A 13,834-nucleotide genomic window follows, 5' to 3' on the forward strand; every position below is an offset into this window, starting at 1 on the left:
ACTTTCTACCTCTCACACTCACGCATTTCTTTTCTTCAATTGAGGTATGTTGTAGCGTAGACTTTTTATGAACGAAACAATAATGATAATTACTTATATCAATTGAAAAGAATACTAATTATTTCGTTTTTATAACGGGAATGAAATTTGCCAACTGAAAAATAATTAAAGTAACAAATGAAAAACTAGTTTCTCAATTTTCCTATTTAATTCAAGAGGAAACTGTTTTAGAATTTTTAGATTTAGAATTTTATATGAAGGAAGGATGGGGGGCATGGATATGAGGACCAGCTGCTATAGGGAGAGCGACCCTAACACGGTTAAGAACCACTGGTCTAGATAATGGATCACCACTGTATTTGTCTACCAGAATCCCTATTTTTAGTTTAATCTGCACTTTTCAAGTAGGTTAAATGATTAACATAAATGTCATTGTTCTCAGTCAACAGAGGAGTACAAAGATGCCTGTGAGTTGTGGGCCATCTTCATGGTGGCCAAGGACCGAGCACCAGAGGAGATCAATAAGGAAAAAATTAGGCAACAGCAACTGGAGGAGGAGGAACGCCATGGCAAGAGGGTATAATAGTTACCTCTATACTGTATTTTACACCTTTTGATGTACAGTATCTTTTAAGCTTGGGAGCTCTAGTGATTGGTTTATAAAGAATAGTCATCTGAACACTTACTGGTTATAACATTTAGGGGTCCACTTAAAGGGGGAAACTGAGTTATAAAACTTCAGGGGGTGCAGGTATGAGTAGACTGAATGAAGGGAGGGAGGAAGAATATTGTAGAACTAACCAATGTAAAAAAGTTTATAAACCATCAATATAGATGAATAAAATATACAAAAAAAAATCATAAATGATATTGTATATAGATACTGTACTGTATACAATATAAGTGATAAAGGAGGGAGAGGAGAAATCCAAGGAGATGAAATCATAAGATCAAGAGTGCTAAAAGTGAGGAGATGGACATCTAGGAAGCAAATTTGCATTTGATTGTGTGGACAACATAGCATCAAGGTGTGTTATTGGATGGGTAGGAAAACACATGGATTAACCTCGTTGATATTGCTAGGCCTTGTAGAAGGGTAACATCATAGCAGAACTCCTGTGTTACAGGAATTAGAGAATTCATGAATGAAAAAAGGCAAGATTTTGATATTGGCCCCCTTCTGTTGCAGCGTGGACGACCACCCAAGACAGCATTGGCAATGTCAGCACCTATGATCTTAGAAGAGGATGGTGTACCTATGACAATGGAAGATGCTGTAGAAGAACTCTTTGGGGCTGTCATGACTGCCATGGACCCTGAAGGTCGTCTTTATTCTTATGACTTCCGGTTTCTACCCTCAAGGGCTGTGAGTTTTTGTATGTCTTGTATCTAACAGTTGGTAAAGTAAGTCTGGCACTACTGCTTGGAAGTGCTATCTATAACAATGTAAAGATTCTATGAAGTTATGTGCGGTTAAAATTACTGCTCTGCATTATAGTTAGGTAAGGGTGAAAATAATGGGAAGAATAGTGAGATATTCTTAAGCTAAACATTGTCACTTAACATTGTATTTTTCTTGATATTCTAAACATATTTTTCAGAAATACCCAGATTACTACCAGCTGATTGACCACCCAATTGACCTAAAAACCATCGCACAACGCATTGTAGCAAAACAATACAAAAATGTTGATGATGTTGAGGATGATTTTGTTCTTCTGTTCAACAATGCATGTGCCTTCAACGAGCCTGGCTCCCGCATTTTCAAGGATGCTCGTACCCTTAAGAAACTGGCCCAGCTACGTAAAGGTGACCTGCTTCAGATTCTCAATGCTAAGAAGAGTGTTCGACTCAGGTAACTTTCAAGAGAGAACATTCATCCTCAATTTACACATTTGATCACAATTCTTTTTTTGGTTGAATCTGGTAGTGAATTGTTGTCTTATATTGTAATTCAGTGATGTACCAATCACAGTTTGTCAGATTCTTACCTGCTATACAGTACACTGGATAGCTGAATGATTTAGGTGAAGACCACATCAAACAGTTCACACTTACACCCTTGCACATACTGTACACAAATTCATTTTCGAATTTAGCACAAAGAAAATGGAAAGAATAGTGATTAAATTGCAGCTAAAGAGAAATGTACAGTACAGTACAATACTGTATATATGAAAATAAAGTTATAAAATTATTGCTGTACTGTATGTTCATATTTCCTGCTTACTCTCTAAGATGTTAATTTATATGTTGCAGAAGTAAAAGAAGTGTCAACAACAAGCAGTGGTCAGTGTTGATGGCAGAGCTGGAGGAAGGGATGGAGTTGCCACTGCCTGAGGAGGACAGCGGGGGGACGGAGATGCCCCTCGGAACTACACATGATGATGAGGAAAGTGATGAGGATGTGGACCCGGACAACCCTCAGTGGCAGCTCTTCCTAGCTGCCAAGAATCTCTCAGCTCCCAATGGTGGGTGTCATGTGCTATCTATATGTTGGAGTTGATGTTAGATTTTGGCCCCCCCCCCAAACTATTAAAAGTCTGAATACTATTCATTCTGGTCACTTGCTATTAACCCTCTCGGCCTCGGAGCCTGAGACACACAGCGTGCATGAAAACTTACACTCAGCCTCGGAGGTTTTTGCCGAAAAATCTTTGATTTTTTTTTTCTTAGGCTCATTTCACTGTCATGAAATTGTTTTATTAATTGTAATGGGGTCTCTTCTAGCGTAAAATTGCCTGAAAAATTGTATGAAACCATAAAAATTTAAAATTCTTTAAATTTAAGCCAATTTTTTCGAGTATAAGTTGAAAAAGTAGGAAAATGTTTAGTAACGTCTCGATTTCCATTCACATTTTCCTTGTATTATGGTGTTCATTGACATGTACTATATACCGTATATTTTGATATAAAAATGAATTATAGACGCCCCCCCCCAAATTTCCATTTAAAAAGTAGCTTTTGAGCTCTATTTGCTGTATAAGACCAGTACCCCAAATGTGACACTTACCCACTGACTCAGTAGTCCTTTACCAACCATCCTTGATTTTTTAAAATAAGGCCAATTCACTTCAAGTAATGTCATCAAATTATACCCGCTGGTGCAGTGTAAACACTAGTGACGTCACTGAAGCGTGTTGGGAGTGTTCCCTCGTCTCGGTGGTGTGACTATTTATACAACAGGTGGTTCAACAGCAACCACCGTATTCTAATTGTGGTGTTTCATTAGGATTTGAGTGAAAAAGGTTACCAGTATGTACTTACTACATACATTTATTACACAAATATATATATATATATATATATATATATATATATATATATATATATATATATATATATATATATATATATATATATATATATATATATATATATATATATATATATATATATATATATATATATATATATATATATATATATATATATATATATATATATATATATATATATATATACTGAATATACTATGTACAAAAATGAATGTTCAATGAATTATTTATGGTGCATAGGTACTAGCCACTTCTGATGGGCTATAAATAGCCTTCTTTATCTCCCTACATCTCACCCTGAGCCAGACGGAAGGGTCTTGGTAAATAACATGTTTGCTTATTTCCATTTACTTTAATAAATTTACCAATTATTTGTTTTATTTATTTATTTATAATATACTGTAATATATTAAACACACTGTAATTATTTTCTTTAATTTATAAACTGTTTTGCGACAAAGGAATGTTCTCCAGTAATGTGTTTCATTAGGATTTGGTGAAAAAATATACGTACTTACAATTGTTCCTCTTACTTTGACAACACAACATACATACAGTATATTATTTCTCAGTTTTGATCTTTTTTTTAATTTTGTATTTATTTATAGTTAGTTACTTAAAATAAGGCCAATTCACTTCAAGTAATGGCATCAAATATTACCAGCTGGTGTAGTGTAAACACTAGTGATCACTTGAGCGTCTGTAATTAACCGTGGTCACTTTTTCTTTCTTGTCTCCTCACTGGCAAATGGGGGGCGTGGGGAGGGTGTGTTATGATAGCTGTGTTTATTACAGGGGTATAAATCTCTTTCTGGTATGTTAGACAGGTTTATAATACATTTTTTATTATTTTAATATACGGTAATCTTAATTTGAATCCAGCTTAAGCGTAAGTTTCAGTATTAAAATAATTAGTGGTAAGACCTTGTGGAGTGGCTTACGATGTTTTCATCACCACTCTTGACACACTAAACCATAATATTTTAAGAGGTAGAATTTTAAACTTGGTGGTTTAGAGCGACCCTAACTGGGCAGATTTTTTAATGTTCAAATTTCGTCTTATAGGCCGTGATATCAGTATACCAAAATAAAGAACAAAGCATGTAGAATATCGTGGTACAGTGGTCCCTTGACTAACAAATACAATTGGTTCACGAGAGTCGGTTGTTAACCGAAAATTTCGTTTACTGAATCTATTATTCAATGGGATACAGTATTGGGTAATTGGCTCCAACTCACAGAAAAAGTATACATACAAAGTACTGTATACCAGTAATATAATTAACAAAACATTAAATACAACTAAATACAGTACAGTGAGTTCTGCTATAGCGCGTGTTTTGATAACGAATTTGCTCTAACGATTTATGAATTGGAACAATATTTGTATAACTTGATCGCTTGTTTTGCTATAACGATTTTGCTTACTATTTCTCCAATTTTGTGGTATTAACTGTGAATATGGTAAGAAGAATATCTCAAAACATTCTGGTGATGCATTCCGGTGATGATCGTAAAGAAAGGCTATAACACTTGAAGAAGCTCGATGTTATCAACCTCAAAATCACCCTTCTCCCCCATCAAGTTACATTCATATTTTCAAGGTAAAGTGTTAAATTTTCCTTTGATTTCATTATTAGATATGAATGTAACATTTATTTAGACATGCTATCCTTTGTGTTAGGCTAACTTCACTAAATTTTTTCGATTTCGAGTAATCTGCACCTAACCCTATTTTGTCCATAAGCCCTGTTATTTCTATTACAGATTTTCTATAACACGATATTTTACAAGAACACAATTATCGCGTTATAGCAGAACTACCTGTACTGTACAATAATAAATAAAAAAAAATAGAATACAGTTTAGTACTATATTTTAACTTACTTTGAGGTGTGTATGTCGTATTCGGCTTTGTTTACATATCAAACATCTGATTGTAGAGGCAGTCGATGATAACATGCCATATTCTTTACAGAGTGCATTGGTTCTAATGCCTTCTTCTTGTTTCATAATAATTTTTGCAGAATGACCAATAATTTTACTATACAAAATGCAGAAATATTCAAGAGCACAACTTTCTTGATATTTACTCCACTGGAAACAGTTATACTGAGAAGCATTGTTGGGTGATTCAATCAGCTGATGGGCACACAAATATTGTTCCCTGTACTGTATATATTATCAATATGTTAACTAAATTTCAGAATGACCAATAATTTTACTATACAAAATGCAGAAATATTCAAGAGCACAACTTTCTTGATATTTACTCCACTGGAAACGAATGTGAACAAAGAACCGATTACTGTATTGGCGGACTAGCCGATCAGCTGATGTGCACAACAAAGCGTGTTTGTCGTAAGGATTTCGTTAATCGAACTGAAAATCCTAATGGGAGCTAATTCGTTAACCGAAATTTCGTTAATTGAACTGTTCGATAATCGAGGGACCGCTTTATAAGGAAAAATAACATAACACAAAATCTCATGGAATAATTAAAGGGCCGAGAGGCGCACCCTCCTCTCGCTCTAATGGCCCGAGCGACACTGGCTTCATGTTGCGCTGCCATGCGCACGATGACCGAGACCATCTCAGGGAAGGTGATAAGGCCCACACAAAGAAAATGACGTCTGTCAAATGGCGTTCAAAGTTCAGTCAGTTTCACTGAATAATTTTTTAGTTATTTGAAAATATATTCTAATGGCATCGTGAGGCTGAGCATAAGTTTTTTCTCCTTTTACGCTAGGCTGAGAGGGTTAAGTTAGAAAAATCTTGAAATATTGTATTAGAAAGGAAGTACTGTGCTGTATGTTGGTGTGAAAAATTAAAGTGATGAAAATAAATAGAGAAGGGATGTAGGGAGAAAATAGACTGAAGTAAGTAAATGTTTGTGGTGGTGAATGGGTAGAGATATGCTGTGCTGAATTTACCCAACAGCTGCCATCAGGTAATTGCAGATAACCTGTGAAGTGTAAAAAATTTCTATAAAACATTGATGGTGATTTACATGGGAATTTTTAAACCTGAAGAATAGGTTGTGGATGCAAGGAAGGAATATAATAGAAATAAAAATGGTATGCTTGAGAGCAGTTTGTAAGGTGAATGGGATTCAGATTATCACAAATACAGAAATTTGAAGCTGTAGAAATGAAAGAAGTGTTGGATAGAGGGTGTGTTAGGCTTTGCTGAGTTATTATTGATTTATTGAGAGGAAGGTAAGTGAAAATTTTTAATACGGTAGTAGAATTTAGAGCAGGATGGCAGGAGAATGAAACCAAGAAGATGGAAAATTAGGGTGAAGGATGGGGAATGAATATCTGGGATGGAGAGTGCAGTGTGTGTATAATTGGAGAGTGGCATTGAGTGGTTAATGGGGATACAGTATTAATGCCTTGTGAATAGATGACTACATGTAAAAAGAGTGTTAGCTCCTGGTCTGACTCCTTTGCCATATAGCAGAAAAGAGCCTATTATACTGCCAAAACAAGGAATCTTCTGAGTTGTCTGTCTTGAAGATAGTCTGATTACAGGACATTATAACGACCTTTCGGATTAGTTACAGGCACATGTTTGGATCCTGGGAATCTGGGTGTGCAAGTCAGGCTCAGGCATAGAATAGGATTTCAGGATCAACCCCTATTTTTATTTATGTATAGGCATGTAAATAAATAGGAACTAGGTACTGTATGTAGTGTGTACTCACTTGTACCCATATTTCCTTCCCAGTATGTGTACAGTATTGTACTTTTCTTTGCAGATGTAAATGGATATCACCAACAAAAATTAATATCTTTTATTGTAGATTCCAATTACCAACTTGTCGAGCCTTTCAAACGCCTCCCCAATAGACGATGGCATGCTGATTACTACATAGAAATCAAGAACCCCATCTCTATGTCACAGATCAGGAAGAAAATTGTGGTATGTAATCTTTAGTTTCTAAGGTACATGTACTTAATGAAAATATAGAACCATAGTAAGACAGCTCTGTAATAGGAGTTAGAGTGAATGAATGGTAATGAATAAAGGGAGAATGTATTTGTGTACTGTACTGTATACTCTTTATATTGTTCACAACTTTTACAATGCTTTATCATTCAGTCAGCTTTCCCAAAGAATTCTCAGCATATCCCCAGGCAAAACTGAAGCATTCACCAACATTCGTGATGACATATTTCTTTTGTTACATCGTTAGTGTCAGTACCTTTTCGCTCACTGGCACTGTTGCCACATCTGCTCCTATTGTTATGTAGTTTTATGCTTTTCACCACAGGTACTCAATAATGTATACCCAGTATGTAAGTCTCTCTTGTGTTTTAAACAATTTTGAATGTGAATTATATTGAACCCCTCCAACTTATGGCTTAGAATCAAAGACCAAGCTTTTCTACCTAAGTTCTGTCCAAAACTTACCCTTCGGCTTAGAATTGGGGTTGTCTTATATTTGTCAACACTTCCCTTAATAGCATAATTTGCATCAACATCATACAGTGGGGTATGCTATAACGAATCTAATTGGTTCTAGAACCTTGTTCGTTATAGCATTCGTTCGTTATAGGATTAATCCGTTCCAGGCCCCCAAATACAACCACTTAACACTGAAAAATATAATATTAAATTGTAAAAATTGTAACAAAGTGCATAAATATGCATCTAAACCCTTGAAATAAAGAATATCATTAATACTTGTAATACAGAAACAATAAATTAGTAAAAAAAAAAAAAATTATAATGTTCGTTGTACGAGTTTCGTTCGTTATAGCATTATCAATTTTATAGGTAAAACCGTTCTTTATAGGAATATTCATAGTAGGATCCATTCGTTATAGCATACCCCACTGTATTTAAAAAAAAATTCCAATAGAAATAAGATATAAATAAAGTCAGTTTTATTGTTCACTCTATTTTGCTTATACAATATACTGTAATTATTTGTTATGTGAATTTTCACTTTGTGTTAAGTTTAGTAATGTCATTTTTAATTGTTTTGTGGTAAAAGAAAACTAAAGTGCAGTTTTGTTAATATCACCTGTTTGATAAATACTTACGAGACAAATTTTCTAAAGATAATACTAAGGGAAATCTTGCATTGCAAATGTACAACATTATGTTGGTTTACCCATTATTTATGGGTTCAAGGTCCATTATAGCCATGTAACATATCCTTCATAAGCTTGTTGAGTTATTGAGTTTATTCCACTATCATTCCCAAGGCTACTGTGTGTGTGCAGAGAGAGAGAGAGATAATGTATATTATTATTATTATTATTATTATTATTATTATTATTATTATTATTATTATTGGTTTATCTATTATTATTATTGGTGTTTTTATATTTTACAGAAAGGGGAGTACCGCTTTATATCAGAAATGCTAGATGACTTCAACCTGATGTTTGACAATGCACAACAGTACAACCGGCCAGACTCCAGGATATATCGTGATGCTGTGAAACTCCAGAAGTACATACAGAACAAAGCAGAAGAGATTATGTCAATTGATGAAGAGGTAAGAGTTGTAACCTTTGAATGGTTATTGTTATATAAGGCACCTTGGATGGCAGAGTGACATGCAGAGCTTCAGTTTATGCTGGTTGATGGATTCTGTACATAAATCCAGAGTTAAGAGAAGATAAGGTAAGAAATATCTCAACCCTGTTGCTGAAATTTCATTATTTTGAACTTAATTAACATTCATTAAAATCACAAAAAATTTTTGACAACTTAATGTACAGGGCATCCACAAAGTCCTATTTGGGGGTAAGAGTTTTAGTACAACAAAATCAAAAGGGAGCATTGTGCAGTTTTTTGCATTTTATTGCTTTAATAAATTTATTTTTATATGCTCCTCAGTGTACCTCAACATGTGCACAGTTAGTGGATCATAGTACATCCAACCGATACTCCACTAAGTCTATGTGTTGGCCAACATATCCTTCGTCACTCTTCAGATGCCACTGGTTATCCATGCGTGAAGTGTTTCAGTGTCAGCAGCTAGAGAGTGGAGAACATAATCCTTGACATACCCCCACAAGAAGAAGTCTAAGGGTGTAATATTTGAAGACCATGGGGTTGCCAGGAGACGGGCCCATTACAGTACATCCTATCCATCTGCTGGGAAGTTCTCGTCAAGGAAGCTTGACTTACCTGGTAATCAAACTCTAATGTGGAGGCTGAAAAATAATGATAACAACTCTTTCAACTGGGGGACAATGTAATTGTCCAACACGTGAAGATACACATCTCCTGTGATGTTCTGCTCGTGAGTCCACACAAAGCATTGTCTTGGGCTATCACGAATGTGTTCATGAAACTCATTGGTTTTCAGACCCCCTGTATTCAGAATGGAACAGGCAAACTCATAGCACCAAGGCTTGTTATTAGGTTGTAATTCATGGACTATTTGCACTTTATACAGGTGAAGGTGCTAATCTTGGTAGCTGCAGTTCACTTGAAGCCTGATGAATAAACTTTCTAGGGCTGCATTGGAATGTGTCTTGGGCATTAGCAACAGTATCTTCAGAAACATCTTGATGTGTACTTCAAGGATAATCAGGCACACTTCCTGTCTCTCGAAACATGTTAAACCACCTAATGCGAAGTTTGGAAGGGGGGCTCTTTTCCCTATTGATGGCAATAATTCCATTGAACAGTTGTCACTGATCTTGATTCTGCAAACCAGATGACATACTAAGCTTTCTCTTGTGTAGTCATCATCTTCATTCATTCAAGCTGCTATCGTTAACATCTGGACACTCAGATTGTAAAATGTAAATTGAGAAAAAACTTAAATACTGAAGCAGCAAGATGCACAAGAGTGCAGAGTTCTATTTTTTTTGTTTTTGTTGTAATAAAATTTGAAGCCAGAACATGACTTCATGGACATCCTGTATATTATTAGTGCATATACTTTGCTTCTTTAACACTTTGCAGTCACAAAGGTAAGAAATATAATAAGTTATTACTCGAATTAATCATGAATGGCCAGCTCTAGGCTTTGTGACTTCAGATTGGATATGGAAGGAAAGTGCTCAGAAAACATGGGTTTGAGGTTATGGAAAGGGAGTTAGCCCCTGTAATGTTTGGGTTAATCATAGCTTGTTCCCAATAACTTGAAAAACAGAGAAATAGTTTTATCGTAGGTGCAATATTTCTTAAATTAATTTACATTTATTGGTCTTACAACCATTAGAAATTTAGAATGGATATAAAAGTACTGTAGTACTAACACACTAGATTTGGACTTCACATGAATTTGCAAGGAATAGTAAATCAATACAAAAATACAATTTTACTATTTGTGGAAGAACTCTGCATACCTGCAGTATTAGATTATGAAACTTTAATGTAGTGAATAATATTTAGTTATAAAAACCAGTTGTAAGTCAAGCAACCATAGGTGTAATTAGCTAAAAATAGGACAGTGCTATATTGTAGCTGTTGCTCATGGAGGATGTGTTACTCGGGCTGTCCTCCGGCAGTCAAACAGTGGTTTGTTTATGCTATTTAATTGACATTTTGGGTATTTTTAGGTGAAAGTATAGACCATCAGTATATCATTGTTGACTTTCCTCACATCAGTGAAACCATATGCAGTGCAACCACAAATACAAATTATTTTCACCTTCAGTGTCACACTTTATATTTTTCTTTCTTTAATTTTTCCATGTTCAGAAGGAAGAAGTGCTTTGATCTTAATCCCAGCCCAATCTCAACTGTCTTCTGTGTAATCAGTCTGTTTCTTTTAATTCACAGACATTGTACAAGTGTTGTCCTGGTGATTGTTTCATGTTTAAAAATTTATTTGGTGAAATGCTTTGAGAATTTTTACATCCAGTGTTTTAGAATAATTTCTTCCTATGAAGCTTCCCATTGTTTTCTTCAGACCAGGGACTTCATTCCACATTTTCTAATAAATTTCTGCCTCCACTTGTCTGAAAATACTAATAAAAAATTGAATTCCCAGGACTCAGACAGCTACAGCGATGATGATGACTCCCAGTCTCACAGCAGACGTCGTCTGGGCCGTCCTCCCAGACCACTGACATTTAAACGTCGAGCAAAGATCCTGTTTAAGACCCTGATGGATTACATGACAGACGATGGACGCCAGCCTATTGTTGCCTTTATTGAAAAACCAGCCAAGAGGGATTACCCAGACTATTATGAGGTACAGTTGTTCTCATTAATGATTAAGGCTCTTGATTGGAATAATTAAAGTCACAAATGTTTGATCTGAATTGTGGAGTCAGATATGCTTGAGAGCATTGCAGTCGTGGCTTGTCATCAATTGTGTACAGTACACTGACTGCTGTACAGTATTTAGATTGGGCTCACCCTCTGAAGGTCATGATTGTTTTCCCCTGAAGGTAAAAAAAAAGTATTATTTTTTTATGTTAATTCTGTGTAAGCACTTGACCTAAAGCACAAATGATAAAGAAATTATAAAAAAAAATCAAAGGTCACAAATTGAAGGTGTGTGATATTTTCACCGATAGTATTGCAAATTTAGATAGCCTGCACTTAGAACACATACACAGTATGTTCCCCCCCCTCCAAAAATCCTAACCTAACCACCTTTTGATTCATCTGCTTATGCATAAAAAAATTCATGATATTCCCCCTTCATATACATACACCAGTTCCATGTTACCTCATGATGCTATAGGAAGTATCCTGGGTCTTTAATAGACACAATTAATTTGATAACAGTGGGATAATTTAACCTGAATAAACAGTTGTTGGTTATTGTCGGAATAGAAAGATATTATTCCCCAGTGATTATCTGAGCATGACTGAGTCTTTAGGCCATAAAATAAATACCTGCACTATGGGAAGAATTTTTTTAATATATATATACCTGTATACTGTATTCAGAATTCAGACCCGATGTCCTGAGGGAATATTGAAAATGGGTGCACCACAGCCCCTATGGTCATACTTGGCATAGGGTTAAATTATTAAGGCTCCTCACCAAAGATGCAGGAACCCTCTAATAGTTACCTTGTCTCTGTTTATGTCTACAATTCCATTTTCACTCAATAAGATTGCAATTAGAAGTAGTTAAGATATTACATTGAAATTCTGAAGCTATATTTCATCACCTGAGGGTGTATGAAATTCATGATTATAACTATTGCATTGTCAAACTAAGCTGACATAGAATGTATTTAATCAGTACTCTTGTACTTTTGTGGAATAGGTTGTAAATATGGATATATCTATTGGGGAAATGCCCATATATAATATATATGGGCATATTATGTCAGATAGAAAGAATGTATTATTTAATGTGTTTAAAAATGGTTTAGTAAGTAATGGCAAATATGCTGGTAATCAGATTATCTTATTATTACTGATTTGTAGATATTTGTGGTACAGTATATAATTTACTACAATTTTGTCCAAATTAAATTTTGACAAGCTAAGCAGTGGTAACAAACCAACCAGATTAAGCTTTGAGATTTTCTTAGCAGCAGTTATGGGCCACAGGTCACCCTATGGTTCCTTCTTTGAACAAAAAGTCTCCTGCAGGGTCTTTGGTCATTACAAGTTTAACATTACAAGATTATGGGTAAGATAATAACAGTAACCCAAGACATTTTGGCAGTAACTTGTAAAGATTAAAGATATAACCTGTTATTGAACAAGTTAGTGTATTGAATTGAGGAAAATTACCTTAGTACTATCATACAGGTGATTACTCAGCCTATAGATATGGAGACCATCGAAGGCAAGATCAAGGGGGACAGATACTCCAGTGAGGAGGAGCTCATTGGAGACTTCAAGCTTATGTTCCACAACTGCCAAAAGTACAATGAAGAAGGATCTGTCATATACACTGATGCTACAATTTTGGAGAAAGTGAGTGTAACATTGTATAATAGTTAACAGTCTGGGAAAAAAATGATTGATTTAGAATACCGATTCTTTCATATTTGTGACCAGTAATATGCATCACACATCAGTCACTGGTGCTTGCTGAAGATTTTTCTGTCACAATACCATTTTTTTTATACCTGTGCTACCTTAGTTTCTGTGTTTATGATGTAGTACTGTATAATATTTCCTTTGTCTTTTTTTTTTACCATTTGTATTTTATCATGCCCATCGTACATTCATTTATTGTAGTAATCATTGTCTCATCCATTCTCTTCACATGTTCATACCTCACCAGTACTTCAATTTTATATTTTGTTAAGTCATTCTCTTTGTAATACAGTACTCAACTGTATTTTCTGGTCCCATCATTCCTTATGTTTTATACGGTAATATCTCTCAGTAACGGAACACTTGGTGCATATCACCTCCAATATCATGAATTTTCCAGTCACTCTGGATGTCTCTCGTTAATGGGAATTATTCCTTATTACCAGAATCTTGTCACTTAGACACCTTTTCTGGTAAGTTTTAGATATGTATTACTATACATCCCCCCAAATTCAACCTAAGCATTCCCAGACATTGGTAAAGCCTTGCTATACTTTATTGATGAATTAGAGAAAAAATTAAATTTTTTCCTAAGATTTTAAAACAAAATTACTTGACAGCAG

At 35.0% G+C, this 13,834-nt stretch overlaps 1 protein-coding gene across 15 annotated transcripts in view; it reads left to right on the top strand.

Annotated features, from left to right (window-relative positions):
* The window catches only part of LOC121863301 (protein polybromo-1-like), a 76,875-nt gene that overhangs the window by 10,818 nt on the left and 52,223 nt on the right, over window positions 1-13,834 (top strand). For 12 of the 15 annotated variants that reach the window (XM_042361898.1, XM_042361900.1, XM_042361903.1 and 9 more), the window contains 8 exons: window positions 443-577; window positions 1,190-1,366; window positions 1,602-1,855; window positions 2,260-2,471; window positions 7,039-7,202; window positions 8,626-8,790; window positions 11,248-11,451; window positions 12,978-13,145. In XM_042361898.1, coding sequence (XP_042217832.1) covers window positions 443-577; window positions 1,190-1,366; window positions 1,602-1,855; window positions 2,260-2,471; window positions 7,039-7,202; window positions 8,626-8,790; window positions 11,248-11,451; window positions 12,978-13,145 — 1,479 coding nt within the window. The remainder of the gene's footprint in view (window positions 1-442; window positions 578-1,189; window positions 1,367-1,601; window positions 1,856-2,259; window positions 2,472-7,038; window positions 7,203-8,625; window positions 8,791-11,247; window positions 11,452-12,977; window positions 13,146-13,834) is intronic. The other 3 variants (XM_042361905.1, XM_042361908.1, XM_042361895.1) reach the window with 2 other exon arrangements.

This window comes from Homarus americanus, unplaced genomic scaffold (genome assembly GCF_018991925.1).
Source record: "Homarus americanus isolate GMGI-L3 unplaced genomic scaffold, GMGI_Hamer_2.0 scaffold46197, whole genome shotgun sequence".
Taxonomy (NCBI): domain Eukaryota; kingdom Metazoa; phylum Arthropoda; class Malacostraca; order Decapoda; family Nephropidae; genus Homarus; species Homarus americanus.